General features: G+C 35.4%; 1 protein-coding gene across 3 annotated transcripts in view; it reads right to left on the bottom strand.

Moving 5' to 3' along the window:
* LOC146164303 (uncharacterized) overlaps positions 1–13,561 on the bottom strand; it is a 71,112-nt gene extending 57,551 nt beyond the window's left edge. For all 3 annotated transcript variants that reach the window (XM_083382523.1, XM_083382524.1, XM_083382525.1), the window contains exons 1-3: positions 13,438–13,561; positions 7,019–7,143; positions 2,271–2,394 (exon numbers count right to left, since the gene is read on the bottom strand). In XM_083382523.1, coding sequence (XP_083238649.1) covers positions 2,271–2,394; positions 7,019–7,143; positions 13,438–13,554 — 366 coding nt within the window. In that variant the 5' untranslated portion in view covers positions 13,555–13,561. The remainder of the gene's footprint in view (positions 1–2,270; positions 2,395–7,018; positions 7,144–13,437) is intronic.
* Between the last annotated feature and the right edge of the window lie 7,010 nt (positions 13,562–20,571).

Below are 20,571 nucleotides of genomic sequence, written 5' to 3'. Positions count from 1 at the left end.
CGAAGTTTTAGCCAACAGTCGCTGCAATAGGCGGTGGCTGTCTGTCTCACATTAACTTGAAAATAAAGTTCACTAATGCTATTTGATAACGTTTTAATTCGTTGTAACAATATACTTTTGATTGGAATTTTAGTTGTGGTTATCACAGGTAGCATATCTGACCAGAAGCCTTTGCAAACAACAAGAACTCGCGCGGTTGCGACCCGCCGGGCAACTGTATGGGGTCAGGGGCCAGACCCCAGTGCGCAGGTCGCGGTGGGGGCACAACAGAGGGGGTGAAACATTTTTTTGCCTATTAAAGCAATTTCTACACCTAATTTCTTGGAGTATTTCAAAAACTGCTTAGAGCAGTGGTTATTGCCCTTTTTCCATTAAACTTCCTTCCTTTTTGTAGATTTTGTAAGACCCCGCAAATTTAAATTAGGTATAATAATTTTTTGTTGATTACACATCAATTGGCTAATTTAAAAATCTTTGAAGTGGTCAGATTTTTTGAACGAAGTTTAACTTTTTGGATGCTCAACCACTGACCGATATAAGATTTATTGTTTCGGAACTATAAAAATTCCAAAGATGGTGTCACACAGTTAAGCTGAATATGGCGCAATAAAATAATAATAATAAAAAACTTACAGTTCTGGAGAGAACTTGTGCGCAAATATGCACTAAGTTGCGTTTTTTGCATGATATGCGAAAAACTTGCATCCATTTGGTTTAATTTGGCAAAGGCTGCAGAGAAACTACATAAATGTTTGTGTAAAGCCAAAAAATATTCATGGTGTTAATCTGGTTTCAAATGTTGTTACTCAGGACACAATGGCAAAATTGTAAAAAATATAGATATGTTTATTAAAAAAATTGTTAGACCACTAAAAAATATTTAAAAAAAATTTTTAAAAAATATTTTTTTGGAAAAGCAGGATAAATTTTATATCCTATTAAATACGTCAAAATTAATTTAACTACGTGTTTTTTTAAAGACAGAAAACATGTCCTGAATATGACAATGTTGCGGTAAAATATCCTTAAAACAGAATAAAACTTAACGAAGAAAAGGAAGATTTGCAAAAGAATTGAAAAAAAAACATAGTTTGGGGGCGCAACACAGGAAAATCAACTGAAACAGATTATTCTTAGTAAAATTGGTGTATAAAATGTAAAATCCCGCTTAGCCCAAACTTTAGCCTGGTTTTGCTATAATTGTGTCTCTTTTTTTAAAGGGATAGCTGTTCAGCCCACTGACACTATGCATACTATGACAGGTTGCCCTTGACTTGGTGACTACAACCTCGGCAAACAATTTATATTAAATTCAATCATAAATATTGTTATTCCAAGAAAGAAATATTAAAAATTTCTCCCAATTTAACCAAATAATTTTTTGTGCGCTTTGTAAACTCATTTTGAGCTGCATGTTTTAACATAAGTTCGCCTGAAATATGTATTTGCTTAAGGCACAAAAAAATTTGCGCCTTCAGCGCACGTTTCTCTCAACTAATTTACTTGTTAGAAGCTTTGTATATCGCCTATAAAGGGCAAAGTTCATTTAAGGGGCGCGCCCAAAAAAATGAAAAATTCAGGCCAAAAAAACGCTCGTCACCAAAAGGCAGGCAAAATTCTGCCAGTCTGGCAATTTGTTTCATAAAGTGTAGTAACATTACACCCGATCCATGAGAAATCAGTGCATTTCTAAGCAAAAAGGTATATGACAATTAGGACATCCAAAGGCAGAAAAAAAGTTTGACTTTTAGACCTTGAGGCCGTGGCAATGCACTAATTTGGACCTTTAGGTAAACTCCCGGCATTGTTAAATTGAAAAATTCGCTGAAAATCGACAAAAGATAACAAAAAATGTGAGATAAAATTAATAATATTTGACCTAGCTGAACCCGAATCCTAACCCAAATAATGTGCGTTAAAAGCCAAAACTCAGGTAGGCATAAGATAGTTTTGTGTCCTTTGTTTATAGGATTGTTACTTCACAAATTGAGATATTGGGACCTGAAGCGTTTATAATTATTTATACTTATAATCAACGCATATTATTTGAGTGTGAGTGGGTAAAGTATTATTAAAATTAATCTTTTTATGCATATTTGTTAACTCAAATTAATGCATTGTCCAAGCCCTCAAAGTTTAAAAGTCAGACTTTTTGATCCTTTGGATGCACTAATCGTCTGGACCTTTTTGCTTAGAACTGCACTAATTAAAAAAAAAAAAAACATTTTTTAAATTAGTTTGTTCCACAAAATATCCAACTGTAACTATACCTTCCATAGAACATCCTTATGTTCGTTAACAAAATCAGTTATTTTTGGCAAAAACTGAGTGTACATTTGTGCATCCACGACTTGGTGTAAAATGTGCTCAATTCCAGAATTCAGCATTCCTGATCTAAAAACAATACAGGCTTAACAGTAGTATATTAACTAAAAGCGTCATAATCACATTTTTGGGCTGAAAAAAAGTATGGTGTCATGTTTCAACAAAACTGTTTTCAGTTTGACAATCTTAGTTTTAACCTAAAAAAGATTGTTTAATCACCTGAAACCACGTTCAACTACATTTTCTAATAGACCAATACAGTCAGGGCGGAGCGTGGGGGGTGTCTAGGAGTCTTGACAACCACCTTTGAAATCTCAGTAAACAATCATCACAAAACTAAAACCATGATTGCTGCGATGTTACATATGGGACATTGCACCTCGCCTAGAAAACACGTCGAGCTTATCGTTGTTATATTAGCAGTTCGCTTGTCACCGACTCAAGTAATCTCAAACAGGGCTGATAACGAAAAGATTTATTAGTGAAACGATGGACTTCTCAGCGACGTAAAGAAAAAATCTCAGTAAACAATAATCACAAAACTAAAAGCGTGGTTGCCTTATCATTGTTCGTTATCGTTGTTTCATTAGTTGTAACAGGCAGAGTAATTGCATGCTTTATACAATCGGCGAAATCAAACTACAAATAACCAAATTTGTTGACAATTTTAAACAGCCATAGGCTCCTAATAATTGCCGTTTTCAGCGTCTATGGATTACATGAAACATAAAATTTATTTGGGCTCCGCCCGTACCGGCTAGGGGTGTTTATACCATACCCCAAGACCCCCTAGGTAATTTAGGTTGCTGATCATCACTGGCGTATTCAAGGGGGGTCGGACCTCCCCTTTTGTAACTGCTATTATCGTTTGTTGTTCTTTTTCGTCAGGGTTTATAAAACTGTTCGAAGCAGCAATGTTTGTAATGTTATTAGGTCAAGCGTCTTAAGCTAATGCAGAAGTAAAATAAAACGCTAAACGTGATTTTTCATCTTTTTGCTTGGTCTGTTTGTGTTTCTAAGTGAATATGCTTTCTAATTTGGCCTGTGGAATGCAACCTCAGAAAACGCAGATGTTTTACTAGAAATCAACAGCATTTGTTATGATGTTGCAAATGAGGGACGATTTTAAACATCTCTGTCCACTGTCTACATTTGACACACTTGTACATGTAACTTGGTGTGGTTTAGAAAAAGTGCGACATTTGCTGCGCTAACAAAAAACACAAATTTTGTCATATGTACGTTAACTGATATAGCAGGTCTTTAAGAGCTAAAAACAGAAATTTTTATACCTTATTGTAAAGAAAACTAAATACACAAATCGTACTAAACCATTACGAATATGGTGTGTTATGGCGACCTCACAACAATTTTAGGTGTCCTCACTTGCGGTCGCGACCCACAGGTTGGAAACCACTGCCTTAATCTATGACGTGACTGCCGAAGAACCTGATATATTCAAACAGTAAATGACGTATTAATGAAGTAACTGAAAGATAAGGATATTGTCAAGAAACTAAAAAAATGATCAATTAGCGAAGCATAACGTTATCGATACAAGGTGATAAAAAATCAATAGGGTACTAGGCTAGCTTCAAAAAAGCAGTTCTAGGAAACTATGCTACCAATACCTACAGCTGGCACTATTTTTTTGTATCGTTAGCTGATATTTTGATTTATAGCTAATTTACCCCCTAAAGTGAAGAAATTTACCCCAGGTTAAGAAAGGCTGGTTTATATAATTATTAAATCAATACACATTATTTGGGCTAGGGTGCTGGTTAGCGTTTGGGTTCATGTTGGTCAAGTATTGTAAATTTAGTCTTCTCAGGCAGATTTGTTAAGTCAAATTAGTGCATTGTCCAACAATTTAAAGCCAAAAAATCAGACATTTCCATACTTTGGTTGCCCTGATTGTCAGACCTTTTTGCTTAGAACTGCACTAATTTCTGACGGATCGGGGGGTAGTTTAGTAACTGCGAAATTTGGTTCGTGATTTTGAGATTGGCAAGTTTTTGAGCTACAAAATTTCATTAGTTTTCTGCGTCAATAAGCTCATTATACGGGCCGAAAATTTATTTCCGGGACATATCTTGTTTTTGCCGTTATTATATGGGCCGAAAATTTATTTTCGGGACATATCTTGTTTTTTCCAGAAAATGTTTCAGACCGATTTTTGTCCGGAGCTATATAGAAAAAGTGAACATCGTAGAACTTTCGAATTTTCAGACATGGCGTAGAGTGGTATGAAGGTGCTATGTAGAGGTTTATGAGGCTGCACCCTTAAGCACCTCCAATTGGGGGACAAAAAACAAAAGTGTTACGTCCTCGTTTTAGTTCATAACAGCTATCTACTACTATCTAGCGGCAGAAAAACTTCAATACAGAATGCTTTCATTCACTTGCTTTATTCAGGTCGCGTCGCGACGAGGCCGCTGCTGGCATCCATGCTGTGCCTCATTGTCCTGCGCGTTCAACGTTTTTGTTCAAAGTGGCTTGCCTAGTAAAACTAGGCGCATGCGACTTGCCTTTCATAAAGAGGCCTCTCTAAGTAAAAAAACCTATTGCTCCTACAACACAAAATATTTTACCACAGCAAATTTAAATGTGAATCCTTGAGGCAGTGGACACGTCTCTGTTAGCACCTGTTGCAATTGTTACACCATTCAAACATACCAACACCAGGCCTAAACAAATATAATTATACAAGGGCCGCAACAACAAGAAGCTAAAGTTTAACGCATTCTTAACGACGATGTTACAAAGCTACTTTAAGAGAATGATAATATTTCCTTTTTAAACATGTTAGCTGGCCAAAGTTTTATAACATGCTTGTACGCATTATCTACGTAAATTCTTTTTAACACCTAGCAGTATGAACTGACCCATACATTGCCTTTTTTCGCTGCTATTTTTTGTCCTTTTTTCCTTTCTTTTTATGTTTAATTGCTTTTATCTTCACTTGATTTTTACACTGATGATGGCATGAGTAATTGCTGAAACGTCTGTAAATTGCGAAATGTTGCTTTTATCAAATATTATGGCTTTTATATTTTTATTGAAATTACTAAAGAAACATGTGTATTGTGTTCCAAAGGTAGTACAGTTGACAGGGATTTAACTTTTTGCAGAGGTTAGACACCAGGCCATGGTTCTCAGTAACTGGAATTTTTTTAATACGCGCGGATGTTTTGTTTTACAACTTTCTTTTGTCCTAATTTGGAGATATATTGTAGCTCAAGGTATCTGTGTTTATCACTGTACGTTTGTGTTACAGGAAAGTACTTGCATTATATAAATAAAACTCGCATTATAAAAGCTTTTTCACAAAATTATTACAATTATCTACAATATGCTTTTACTTGCAAAAAGACTCTTTTCAAGCTGTTTTTTAACGTTAAAAGGGTTAGGACTTTCTGAAGATAAATCTTTTAGCCTCATTGTTTTGGTAAAACAGTGTACAATACAGAATCCCCCCAAAAAACAATGTTGCATGTTGTGTCACATTAAGGAGTAGGTTGAATTTATGTCATTATATACAGGTAAGACACAAGGGCAAAATCTTAGTTTATTAAAAGCTATCAACATAAGAAAAATACATAACTTGTTTAAAATTTAAAAAGGCTTACTGCTAAAAGCACTGCAATATGCGCAATAATTGCTCAACCATTGGGCGGTTGCACCACGCTTTGCTTGAATAAGTCCGCAAAACAAACTACCAAGCAAAATCGCCGTCCAAGCAAGAGCAAGACTCATTTTTATACCTGGGAATAATTCATTATTAACATTTTGCTCGCATCTCCATTGCAACAAAAACATCCGTCCGATGGACAAAGCAAGCCAAAAATAATAACAGGTCATATTAAAGAGCTAATAAAAACGGAAGTTCCAAACTAATTATTATTTTGTTTGCAGACCAAAAAAGGTGTAGGCTCAAAAAAAAGGTCTTCCGCGAATCCAATTTGGGCGTTTTGCGCACTTATTTTTGGCGTGTGCACAAAATTTTGGGCACTTGTGCACATGGTAAAAAATGAGAGGGAACACTGGTTGTGCCTCATTGTACATACACAAGTGGTATGGATTAAAACCTGTCGTTACAGCAACACATTTATAGTACATGCTTCAAATGTAGCCATATAGTGCGGGGTCAGCACTTTTTCAGGTGACCAATTACTTTGCATCTGTTAATAACCTGCGACAAATAATTTGGTGTTAATCAAGCGTTATTGGGCAAGCGGCCAACGTGTAATGCCAGGTGCACAGTTTGCAACTTACTTTAGTTACAAAAGTAACAATACCTCATAAAACATGCTGGCCTTGGATAAAATATGCTACAGGGTTGCTCAAGGTAAACTTTAGGCCAATATTCAGCAAGATTATGCACAGTGTAATTGTCAAGGATTGGTTATGCACTACTGGTAACAGTCACACTGTAATCTTTGCTTAGATACGTCAATAAAAATATACTAGGTTTTAATATTCTGGATTCGTTATTCGTTATTTCAGATTCGAAACCCAAAGTTCTAGAATCACCTGAGATTGTACTTTAGGCATCCTTAGTATATACTTCATGACAGACAAAAAGTTTGTTTTAATTCAAATTACATTTGTATGATATTACAAAAAAATATATTTACTGTTGGGTTATATATTTTATCTGATTCAAAGAAAGAATATATTCTAGGGTTCTTACTGCATCACAGCATTTCTCACTTTACTTCGTAGTTGATTTTTATTCAATAAAGGGGTCCATACCTCACTTGACAAGAGAGCATTTACAAAGTTTTCCACTCTTTGCTTTAGATTTTGAAAGGCAGGCTGAAAATAAAAGACTACCTATTACTAAGCTGAAACTAATCTGTCAAGCATTTGTACCCGCAATATATAAAAGCAAAATCACAAAATGCTGTCTAATATTTTTAAGCCAGTACAATGAAGTAAAAATGACAAAGCTACAATGTTTTTTAAGCTTGAAAAGAAATTATAAAACAAATTATACAACAAAACCATATTCAAGTTTTGTGAGGTCATTTCAACCAAACATTTAGTTTATTTCCACTAAACATACAATGAAAGCCATGTAGGAGAAATATACAACACTTTCGATTCATTAAAAAAACTGTACAATTGTCAAGATTTACAAAGTTTTCTGTGAGGTGTCAGTCTTTAATGTTTAAATCCCTTCAGGCCAGTGGTTTTCAACCTGGGGGTCGCGACCCCCGGGTGGGTCGTTTGCCTTTTCTCTGGGGTTCGCGAAGACGACAATCAAAAATACAAATCACTATTGCAAGAATATACGAACTTGTAATGATAGTGAATGTTCAAACAGTGAGCAGCCAGGAAGAAAGTTGCGAGATAGGACATTTTTTTAACAATGTAGGCTTGCTTTTAAGTTCCCGGTATCAATCATAGCCTCATAGGTAGCCTGTGACGGCAGTGTGTTTATAACGTTGAGTCACAATCGCTATTTAATTTATGACGTCATTAACATGAGACGGAAAAAGGGGAATTCCCTAAGTTGAAAATTTAGGACCCCTCCATTTCAAATTTCTGGATATGCCTGTTATGTGCTTAATTAGCACTACAAAATTATCACCGGTTGCTAATTACGCTGACTGTAAATTCTAACATTCATTATTAATTTTGCAGTCGGCGTAATTAGCAACCTGTGATAGAATACGCTAAGGAATGCACATGTGGGAGACAGCGTCAATTGGTAACATTTCGGGTGGGGGTTAATCATATAAGGCTATCAAGCCTACATGAAACCTATCTCGAAGTGAGTTCGAAATCCCAAACTGATGTGTATGGAAAAGTTCACGATTTATCATCGGCCTATAGCCTATTAACGCTTTTTCTATGTACACTTTTCCCAAAATATGAGAGAGTAAAAGCCAATGTAACTTTAAATTATGAGCCCTATAATTATCCGCACTTGGCCAAGTTAGCTGACTGGTGGCCTATTCAAAATTATTACGATTTACATGAGTTAACTCGTTTTTGTGTCTTAAAGAGCGCTACGCCTTATTCGGAAATGGGTTGCTTGGGTACTATGGCTGTTTCAATACCCGTGGGAAACCCTAGAACTTACTATAAAAATCCGTTTGCTTCCTCGGCAGATTTTATTTTTCCGAATGGTACGAACATTCGCGGCTATAATAACGAACATATTTTACGTTCTCCTGGTTGTTTTTTATATAGTGTGTTTGGTACTATCGGATTTTGGGCTCCCTTTGGTCAAACTACTCCAGTTGATACCATTGCTTTGCGTATGAATGTACATATATCTGTTTTTAACCTTAGAGTTACTCATTTTTCAAACAAGGGTTTGATTGTCAAATTACCATATTATCGGCTCAGCGATAAATTCTCTATTTTATTTGCGTCTTATCCAATTAATTGGTTTCCTAATGATACAATTTTTGCTGATGGCAATGGCCCACCTGTTCATGATTTAGTGCTAGATTTTCAAAGAAAGAAAAATTCTTGTCATCTTGATGTATCTGTCCCTTATCAAATGTTTAATTTTTATGACACCTACCCATTAAATCTGGCAGGTGATACCGCCTGCCAAATTCGGGCATTGAGGTCTGTCTGCACCTCGGCAACAGGCTCATTAGAAGTTTCTTTGATGCATAGGGTCGGCCACGCGCCTTTTGATAATGAACGTAATATCCCTGTAGCCCCTGTTAACGATTGCATACAAAGCCGTTTTGCAGCTGGCAACTGGCAGGATTGTTGACGACGCACCTGTTTGCTTTGCATTACAAGTTTCACTTTTGCTGAACGTTAATGGATGGTTATGACGTCATTACAATCACTATTTTATGACGTCATTAAATCCGACAAGAAAAACGGGAAATTCCCAAGTTAAAAATTTGTAACCCCCAAGAGGGGGCGCAAGAGCTATTTGCTACAAAAAGCAAATCCTTTTAATATATGTCTTGCATAAAATTATTGTTTAATATTACTACATGCAGTAGGCTAATAAAAGTAAATTGCACTTAAATTTGCAAGGGGCAAGTTAAAAATACCAACCATTGCACTTTATGCATAATAGAATTAGCTACAGGTTACAGGCAAAAAACAAAACAAAAAGTTACAGGCAAAAAACAAAAACCCAATAAAACATTTAAAACACTCTCATAGAAAACACTTATTCAAACTGTTAAATCATAGAATAAAAAAGTTTTAATATCCAATTCACTGTAATTGTGACCATATCTGAAAACCAATCATGTCATTATAATGCCATAACTTGCCTGATTATTTAAAAAAAATCTGAAAGTCTACCACCCTACACAAATACCATAAAAGGGGCACTGGTCTAGAATCCTACCAATTTTTTTTTACAGTAACAACAGATTTTGCCAGGAAATTGCAAGAAAGAAGATAAATAAGAGAATAAATATAATAACAATACTTGACCAACCCAAACTCCTGCTCAATTTGTCTCACATAGGGTGATACCTACAAGTCTACTCTTCAAAAAGAGCCATGACTTAACCGCTAGTTATTCAGGAACCAGATTCAAAACTAAGGATTTTGCATGGGGAGATTTTGCGCAGGGAAAACATTTCTGCTCAAATTTGCGCGGCTGTAATAATGTTATTTGTAAAACTTGCACAACTGAAAATGGAGTACTATACTGAAAACCGTTAGCGCAACGAAAGTTTTACCCGTTTGAGCGATTTTTCGCGGACAACCGCATTTTGTGTTGATTTCACATAAAAAGCGTGGCTATAATTGCAGTCGAATGGGAAACTGCGTGGGGATAAAACCCCACATAAATCCCTACACACGCCTTACTTTTCAACCTGGTTAAGGGATTGGTTATTAATATTCGTTCAAAAATTCATGAATGTCAAAAATTTTAAATTTGGCTAAAATGCAAAAGTTGAATAACTCGAGAAACAACCGAAATTTTTACACATTACTCAAAACAACCAACTTAGTCAGCAATCAGATTTTATCAAAAAATATTAATATTCATATTTATGAATAATAAAAGTCTGATCACTGTCTAAGTTAGGTTGCTTTGAGTAATGTGTAAAAATACCATTTGGTATCTTGTTTCCTTGAACCGGGGTATTACACAATGAAATTTTAACTGTATGCTTGCTTTGGCTTTGGTTTGTAGGGTCATACAGGAAAAAGTAAAAGTAAAACAAAAATAAAACGCAAATAAAACGTAAAATTAACATATGTGCCAGGGGGGTATCCAGAACTCCAAAAAGTAGGGTCCTGAATTTTTAAGTTCGGGAATTCCCCGTTTTTCCGTCTGACGTTAATGACGTCATAAAATAGTGACAGATATGACGTCATTTGCGTTGCCGACACTCCTGCCAGGCGCCAGCTGCAAACCGTTTAGTGTGCAATCCTTAACTTCAGGAGAAAAACGAAAACAAGTCCGTGAAATATATGTGATTGATTTTGGAAAATCCATTTACGGGACTACGCTAAATTAAAAGCACGTCTTGCGCCACCTGCAATACTAAACGAAAATCGCTTTTCCCCGGTGTTATGCGATTAGCGCAACATCTGCGAAAATGCCACTTCAATAGTTAATCTAGTTCAGTGTTTTTAACCTTTAGATTTTTGGGGGGGAAAACGGCATTTGTAAAAATTTCTTGCAAGTTTTTATTACATTGCCGAAAATAAAAATTAAAGGAATGTTGAAAAATATATGTTCAACATTTTAAAATACATTTTCCGTTTGTCTGTGACGCACTTGTCAGCCTTCCACGACGCAATGGTAGAGAAGCGCTAATCTAGTTCAATAGACAGCATCAAACGGGACGAAAAAGTTTTCGTTTTTCTTCTGAAATTAACAAATACACAGTAAGCGGATTTGCAGCTGGCGCCTGGCAGTAGTGTTGTTTCACCACGTATATGCTTTGCGTTCAAAGGTTCGCTTTTACTGGGCGTTAATTGGCTGTGTCTGGTGATTTTTTTATTATTTATGACGTCATTACAATCGCTATTTTATGACGTCATATCCGTGATTATTTTACGACGTCATTAACGTCAGACGAAAAAACGGTGATTTCCCTAAGTTGAAAATTTGGGACCCCTTCCCCCTTTTTGGATTCTGGGATACACGCCTGGTCATCATAAAATTTACCTAAAAACTGCGTTGTGACCCACCGGTGGGTCGTACAAAAAAATTCCTAGTTTTTTTTCACGTTCACAGCGAAGCGATATTAATAGCGATTGGACAAAAACGATGTGAAACAAATTATGGAGCTACAAAGACAAGACATTTCACCAGCGCTTTATGCAAAACTGCAGAAGTGTCAACCCACATCAGCGTCTGTGGAGCGCTCATTTTCCTTACTAAAGTCATTTTTACGTCCAAATCGTAACTTCAAAGACTCTAGCATTCCACACTACATGAAACTGTACTACAACAGTGGTTTAAAATAAAAGTGGATGTGTATTACTGTAATGTTGCGTATGTTTTACTCTTTAGTTCCGTGAGTGACGTTGTTCACATGTAAAAATACACGATTTTCACATAAAGTCATATTTTCCAAAAAATAAAGTCATATTATTGATTTTTTAAGGTCATATAAAAATGGCCCTAATAATGACCCAATTATTAAACCACCCATTAAAACAAGGCCCTGAAAAAGACACTAACAAAATATACGACAACCGCAACACTATAAAACGATGCAGGATTCATTTTGCAACAATTACAACAGAAATTACTCACAATATATTGCTACAATCTATCACACAAGCAAATAGTTAAGCTTTACTCTATAATTATGCGACCACCGGTGACACAAATCGTGCTGGCTACAATATAGTTTATGTTTAACGCGATTTGACCCACCAGTGTACAAATGATTAAGCTGTCATAAAGCGAAGAAAATATGTTGAGAAAACTTGGCGGGGAAAGCTCTGGCGGCAGCTAGCAGTACAGAAAGTTAAGAGTAATCACCACACAAGAAAACAACGAAAATTCGGGATGCCAGCAAACGTGTTAATAATCTACTTTTCTTCATATAGATCAGGGGTGGGCAATTATTTTTAACCGCGGGCTGCATGAAAAACTTAAAATGTTGTGGTGGGCCGGGTCAAAAATAGAATCTGAAATACGCGCACTATGACTTCATACTCACTATAAAACAAATAAGCCAAAGAACATGTTATTACGTTAGGAGTTCTGCACAAATGCGTAGACAACTAGACATAGAGGGTGATGTCACACATTGAGCACAAAAAAATGTACATTTCTTGATATATATATTAGCATTTATTAAGTTGTTGCGAGCGTTGACCAAAAATTAAGGTTAAAATAAGTAAATATTTCGCACAAAAAACTTACATTGTTTTGTTTTATTTTTGAGGCTTTAAGTTACAGATGTGTTTCTTGCAATACAATGGCCATAGTGCAAAGAAGGTAAAAATCGGGAGAAATACACAGTATGTCGTTCATAGACGCCGAAAGTGGGTGTGCAGAGCGTTTTTAGACGCCCCGGATTTCCCGTAGGGCATCAAATTGCCCTGGAAATCGACCAAGTTATCAATAAATGTGGAGAATAGTATCTGTAGCACAGTCATAGCTAACCAAAAGTGTTAAAAAAATTTACTGAATTACAGGGGCCATAGAATCTCCAAACCATGTTTTTTTATGTTTTATGCAACTTTTTTTTAAATTATGGTAACGTTTTGCCCATTTCAATAGAAACTTTTTTAGCCCAAAGGTGCGAAAATAAAGTTTTAAGGCAAAATGGTTGGATCAGTGGCAACAGCTGTTATCTTAGAGCTTACATTTTTATCTCAATAATAAGCAATTTTGCACTGTCTAGAAAATAACGCCCTGGAATTTTAAACGTTTGGCGCCTATGATGTCATTAACTAACTTAGGTTGACAAAATGTGAATCGGCATGTTTCGGAGTTTAGAAAATGTTCGGTATTTCGTTTATATTTAAATATGGAATACATTCAACCGAAGCAAAAAAATAGGCCTATATAAATATTCGACTAAGTTTGTCAAACTTTCGTTGTAGAGAATACCGATTAAATAACATGGCAGGCCGGATCCGTCCCGCGGGCCGTATGTTGCCCAGGTCTGATATAGATAAACTAAAAAATATTACCTTGGTATCAATATCTGCCAAGCAGCCTCTTCTCATTTCGTCAAACATGCCATTAGTTTTTACCTTTTTTACAATACCTTCAATTAAATCAGAACTGGCTACAGCACTATTTGACATTTTCTGGAAAAAAAAACACTGTAAAGTCGGTTTACCAACACTCCGTGTTTATTAAACAGAACTTTGTACATTTTAGCTGCTGGATCAGTTACGAAAATGTTTTAAGATCATAACTGTGCAGCATAGAAGTAACACAAAAAATATTCAAAAGAGAAACCAATGTCATTTCAGCGAAATAATTTTTGGTATTTTATCGAAATTTTTTCAACCTGCTAACCACAAAATACTTTTTTGCCAATCTAAGAACTACAAAAAAAATGCAAGAAAATTTGATAGCGAGTTTGATAAACGCTTTTTAAACAAACTATACACCAATATTTTATAAGTATTCCACTTATGACCATTCGCTTATACTTCATTGCAGTTTTATTGCTAATAAACAAAACAAATTAAAATATATAAAAGTAGGCCTACATACTGCTTGCAGATAGCTGTATTTCACTTTCTAAACATTCATTGATAAAACATAAATGTAACCTTGTATTTTATTTTTTCATTAGATGAGAAAAAATTGCATCCTGGGGAATCGCCTTGAATTAAGGAAAACGAGGAACGAGGTATAGGTTTAACGTTTAAGGTACAGTAGTTCACATTCACACAAAGAAAAGGTCCTCAAACAAATGTTGTAAAGAAACTGAAACAATTCCTGATAAATTTTCATGAAAATTTAGTATGTATATTTAAAGATTTTACAATTTAATTATCATGCAATGGTCAAAGCTTGGCGGGCTATATTGTTTTTGTGATTTTTTCTAAAGATGATTTTTCTAAAAAATTATTGTTAAACTACCTAATACAACACTTTTTTCCATAACCTTAGTCACTAACTCGTGTCATTCAGATTTTTAAAGAAAATAACATTTTCAAACGCCTCCTCTATGAAAAAAATGCAATATTTTCCTTGCGAAACCGCCCAGTCTGGCGGGCTATACTTTTTTTACTTCCCGCGTTTTTTCTTAAAAATAACTGTTATACTACCTAACATAGGCCTACCATAGGTCCTCTTTTAGGAGTATTTGTCCCCTTTCTCATAAAAAGTGAATAATCCTCCAAGGACACTTAAAAATGGCCAAATGTCCTCTTTTTTTCGCATTTAGAGTTAGTTGGTTATACTTTTAACGAGACTTTTAGGCCAGATGTTGTATTTATTTCCCAAAAATTACTATAGCCATTAAACATGTATATTTGCTGGTTTAAAAAAGGTTTTTCAACAAATTGCCCTACCAGCCCTACCTTTTTGATTGTTATTGCAAACATTGTTGCAAACATGGCGCCAGAAAAAAACTGATAAAAATCGTGCAATTTTACTTTAGCATTATGGCCCATAATGCAAATGTTGAACGCATTTTTCTTTGATGTAGCCACAATGGTGCAAAGAAAGAGAAGTCAGGCCTACTTGTTGGATCAGTTTTGAGCATCTCCGGGCCGTCAAGCATAGTTAATCCGGCCCGCTGCATATTTTCCTTAAATTACATATAGGCTAACCCAAGCAAAAACAAGTTTTTACATGCTTGGTTGTACCGTAAAAACTTTTTTTAGGGACAGATCTAGTCATGACCCTGCGAAATTCGATTTTTAGCCTGTTTTAAATACCAAAAGGAAATCTCATCCGTGATTTTTTGGCATATTTTCAGACAAATAGCGTCCTATGCACTGAGTGAGGCACTCTCTCCAACGAAATTTGGCGCTCTTTCACTATTGTACGTAAAATTTAATAAAAACAAAAATTTCTTCAAATGCCGCATACCACAACGCATAATTTTTGGGTTAGGGTGCGGGTTAGTGTTTGGGTGAGGGTGGGTCAAGTAATATTATGTTTGTTATTAATAATAACTTGACCCACCCTCAACCAAACGCTAACCCAAAAGCTAAATAGTGAAAAGAGCGCCCTGTTGTACCGCATGTAACACATGGATAGCTTAAAGCCTCAAAAAGCAAAGTTGTTTGTGCGAAATTTTTACGTATTTTAATTTTAACTTTTGGGTCTACGCGCCCCACAACTTAATAAACGCCAATAATTCAAGCAATGTACAAGTTTATCATAATCATCCTGGCAGGATTTTTTTCATTTTTTGTCACTTTTAAATAATATTTTTAAAATAATGTTTCCAAATATTTTTGAAAAAATTAATCATGATATAATAAGACTAATACAAATATTTACTTGTAAACCGATTTAATGATGCAATATAAAAAAATTATATGGAACATTTCTGAACCATGCAGATTTTTAAAGTTTTGGCATCGCTAGTAGACATTCTCAACGTTCGTTTGGGACTTACTTCGTATTTTTGTATGGAACGACTTTTTAGGAAAACATACAAATGCAACCCTTTCCGAACAATAGGTTTTTTTCAAACTTTCGGCAGTTTTAGAAAACATGTTCGTTAATCAAACAACAAAGTCAAAAAAGTGACCCCATACCTGGTTACCCCAACATAACGATTTATAGCGGCCTATTTACGCTTTTTTCATAATACGAGTTTTAAGGGTAAAAATAAGGCAATTTTTAACAACTTTCCGAACAATAGATTTTTTTCAAACTTTCAGCAGTTCTAGAAAAAATGTTCCTTATTCAAACGACAAAGTCAAACAAGCGACCCCATACCTGGTTACCCCAACATAATAAATTGTTTGGAGCCTATTTTAGCCTTTTTTATGATACGAGTTTTAGACGTAAAAAGAAGTAAATTTTTAACAACTTTCCGAACAAAAGATTTTTTTCAAACTTACGGCATTTTAGAAGAAATGTTCCTTATTCAAACGACAAAGTAAAAAGTGACCCCATACCTGGTTACCCCAACATAATCAATTATTCGGGGCCTATTTTCGCCTTTTTCATATTACGAGTTTTAAGGGTAAAAAGAAGGAAATTTTTAACAACTTTTCGAACAATAGATTTTTTTCAAACTTTCGGTAGTTCTAGAAAAAATGTTCCTTATTCAAACGACAAAGTCAAAAAAGTGACCCCATACCTGGTTACCCCAACATAATAAGTTGTTCGGGGCCTATTTTCGCCTTTTTCATGATACGAGTTTTAGATGTAAAAAAAGGGCAATTTTTAACAACTTTCCGAACAATCGATTTTTTTCAAACTTTCGGCAGTTCTAGACAAAATGTTCCTTATTCAAACGACAAAGTCAAAAAAGTGACCCCATACCTGGTTACCCCAACATAATAAATTGTTCGGGGCCTATTTTCGCCTTTTTCATGATACGAGTTTTAGACGTAAAAAGAAGTAAATTTTTAACAACTTTCCGAACAATAGATTTTTGTCAAACTTTCGGCAGTTCTAGAAGAAATGTTCCTTATTCAAACGACAAAGTCAAAAAAGTGACCCCATATAATCATTCAAGTTTCGCATTTGGACAACTTTGTTTGTTGGGTAAAAATAATATATAATCATGGTGCGACGTACTACAAGGCCATTAAAAAAACTAACACACAAAGCAAACTGGAAGTAATCCTTAATAAATCGATTATTGACTTAAAATAGGTCACCTTTAGACCGTTCAGCTGGGCGTTCTAGCTATGGGGTCATCGAAATGATTTTACAGCATTGTTAAATAAGATGTATTCTAGTAATTCTAAATAATTAAAAACAATCTATTGTACGGAAAAGTATTTTATTTGTCTTTACTTTTAAGCTGCAGAACCAAGTTATGCCAAAAAATATTATTGTAAATCACAGAAAAATCCTTCCTCGTCTTCCCTTGTAAATATAACTATTACTACAACCGAACATTAAATTCTGGCCGTGTTGCTTTCGAGCAAACAAATAACTTAACTTCAAATGAACTATGCTGATCTACGTCGCTGACGTTGAATAATAGTACAAGCCGCGTAATGCGAGCGGTTACACCTATGACAAAGCGTCTCGGCGGCGTGTGGCCCAGCGGGATATGCGCATAGAAAATGCCTAGCGAAGCGCCTTGTTGCGTTCCTTCAACAATATAGAACTAAGTTTTGCCAATTTATAAAATAGGACCACCGTTCAGCTGGGCGTTCCAGCTATGGGGTCATCAAAATGATTTTACAGCATTGTTAAATAAGATGTATTCTGACAATACTGAATAATTAAAAAAATCTATTGCCCGGAAAGTTATTAAAAATCGCTCTAACTTTGACAAAAATTCCAAAAAATAAAAAACGACATAACTTCAAGTGTGTAATACTAGAAAACTAGTTTTGGCGTCAGTTTTTAAAATGTACGTTGTTATTTTTTAAGTTGGATTCATACGATGCTAAAAAATTAGAAAACTCGGTGGACAGGAAAGTTCTTAAAACCGTCGTTGATTTGACCCTCTAAAACGCTGTTTCAAAAAGTGATAAAACAGGTCAAATTTAAATCGTTCAGCTGGGCGTTCTAGCTATGGGGTCATCAAAATGATTTTAAAGCATTGTTAAATAAGATGTATTCTAGCAATCCTAAATAATTAAAAACATTTAATAGTCCGGAAAAGTATTTTATTTATCTTTATTTTATGCTGCAGAACCAAGGTATGCCAAAAAATATTACTCTAAATCACAGAAAAATCCTTCCTCGTATTCCCCTGTAAATATAACTATTACTACAAACGATTTTTTATTTTTACTTTTTACGTTTTACTTTTTAGTTTTTTTTTTATACTTTTTATTTTTTAATATTTTGTATTTTGTATTGTGTATTTTGTATTATATATTTTATATCTTGTTTTTTATTTTCCTTAACTTGTTTCTCCAAGCAAAAACAGATATGGACCGAAAATTTCCCCACTTAATTTATGCCTTTGATGCGAAAGGAGTTCAAATATGGCGTAGATTTTGGGGAATGATCGAAACATATTTGACAAATAGAATTTACGTAGATAATGCGTATGGCATTTATTACATTTTGACCAGCTTACGTGTTTCAAAAGCAAATATTATCATTCACTTAAAGACTAAAAATGGTTTAACGCCTATGGTTTGCTATACTTTTGCAAACTTTTATTCGTTAATTTTTTCCCATGGCTTGGTCCGAGCAATCACTGTTAAAACAGGCTTTACATCTGCAGTTTCAACCAATATGAAAAACACTATTATATGCTCAATACGCAAACTATTAAATCGAAAGTTTTGCTAGATGTTTAGGCGTGATGTTGGTATGCTGGTAGGAGCAACATGCACAGCAGGTGCTAACAAAAAGGCGTAGACTGCCTCAAGTTTGCATTTAAATTTGCGGCGGTAAATACAGCCTATTGGCACTTGATTATTAGGCGAAGCTTATCACGAAGGAATTGGTCGCCCGAAAAAACGTTAACGCCGCATTGAAAGCAATCATTATAAATGAGTCGCCGATATTCTGATTTGAACATCCCTACTCGCAATGCTTTCCTGCGCTAATTGTACGGTGGGTGAAAGTTTATTCACGGCCTTACCTCTTGGTGTATTACCGCGACAGTACAATGAAATACGATTTGGAGAATATTAAAAAAAAATCGTATTTGGAGAATATTTGCTATTTGTACCTGTTTCGTATGTTGGCCTGGCAAAAGAAGAAACCTCCAAGAAGGAAATATCGTTCTCATCGTAAATGAATCCATGCTCTGCCGTGGTTGGATCGTGTGATCCAAACCTACCCGGAAAAGCACGGAGTTAAAAAACGCAATCGAGTGTCATAAACGACCGATTGCAAAATTATGCCTCATGGAAGAGGCGCGCACCGGCGTACATCCGACACGCTCCTATACAACTAGTCGTCGATTACTAGATCAGAGTGTGGATGCACTAAAGAAGGAAGATATGGAAACAAACGCTATGCTGATTCTATTTTCTAGCACCCACGCTTGCTTATATGGTGTATATTTATATGGGCCGAAAATTTATTTTCGGGACATATCTTGTTTTTGCCGTTGTTTTTTTTGGTTTCATATGGTTTGCTATGGTTTGCTATGTCATGTTTTAGACCGATTTTTGTCCAGAGCATTATAGAAAAAGTGAACATCGTAGAACTTTCAAATTTTCAGACATGGCGTAAAGTGGTATGAAGGTGCTATGTAGAGGTTTATGAGGCTGCACCCCTAGGCACCTCCAATTGGGGGACAAAAAAACAAAAGTGTTACGTCATCGTTTAAGTTCATAACTGCTATCTACTACTATCTAGCGGCAGAAAAACTTCAATACAGAATGCTTTCATTCACTTGCTTTATTTAGGTCGCGTCGCGACGAGGCGGCTGCTGGCATCCCTGCTGTGCCTCATTGTCCTGCGCGTGCAACGTTTTTGTTTGAAGTGGCTTGCCTAGTAAAAATAGGCGCATGCGACTTGCCTTTCATAAAGAGGCCTCTCTAAGTAAAAAAAAACTATTGCTCTTACAACACAAAATATTTTACAACCGCAAATTTAAATGCGAATCCTTGAGGCAGTGGACACATCACTGTTAGCAATAGCACCTGTTGTAATTGTTGCACCATTCAAACATATCAACACCAGGCCTAAACAAATATAATTATACAAGGGCCGCAACAACAAGAAGCTTAAGTTTAACGTATTCTTGGCGACGACGTTACAAAGCTACGTCATAACATGGCGTCATAAATAAATAAATCTTGCGTTTATTGGATTTAAATTGGCAAAACTTTCAATGTAAAACGTGGCTTATTAGGCACATAAAACTTGTTTGCATATTGCTCAAAACTACAGATTTAAAGTTTGTTTCAACAGTGATTGCTCAGACCAAGGCATGGTAAAAATTTACCCAGTAAAACTTGGAAAAAGTATAGCAAACCATAGACGTTAAATAATTTAGAGAGAATGAAAATATTTGCTTTTTAAACATGCTAGCTGACCAAAATGTAATAACATGGCCGTAAGCATTATCTACGCAAATTTTTATTGATCAAATATATGTTTCGATCATTTCCCAAAATCTACGCCATATTTGAACCCCTTTCGCTTACAATTAACGGAGGGAAGCATTGCAAGTAGAGATGTTCAAAGCAGAATATCGGCGACTCATTTATAACGCTTGCTTTCAATGCGGCGTCAGCTTTTTCGGG

Source organism: Ascidiella aspersa, chromosome 2 (assembly GCF_963924565.1).
Source record: "Ascidiella aspersa chromosome 2, kaAscAspe10.2, whole genome shotgun sequence".
Taxonomy (NCBI): Eukaryota; Metazoa; Chordata; class Ascidiacea; order Phlebobranchia; family Ascidiidae; genus Ascidiella; species Ascidiella aspersa.
Note: the sequence above shows the minus strand (reverse complement) of the source record. Positions and strands in the feature narration are given on the sequence as shown.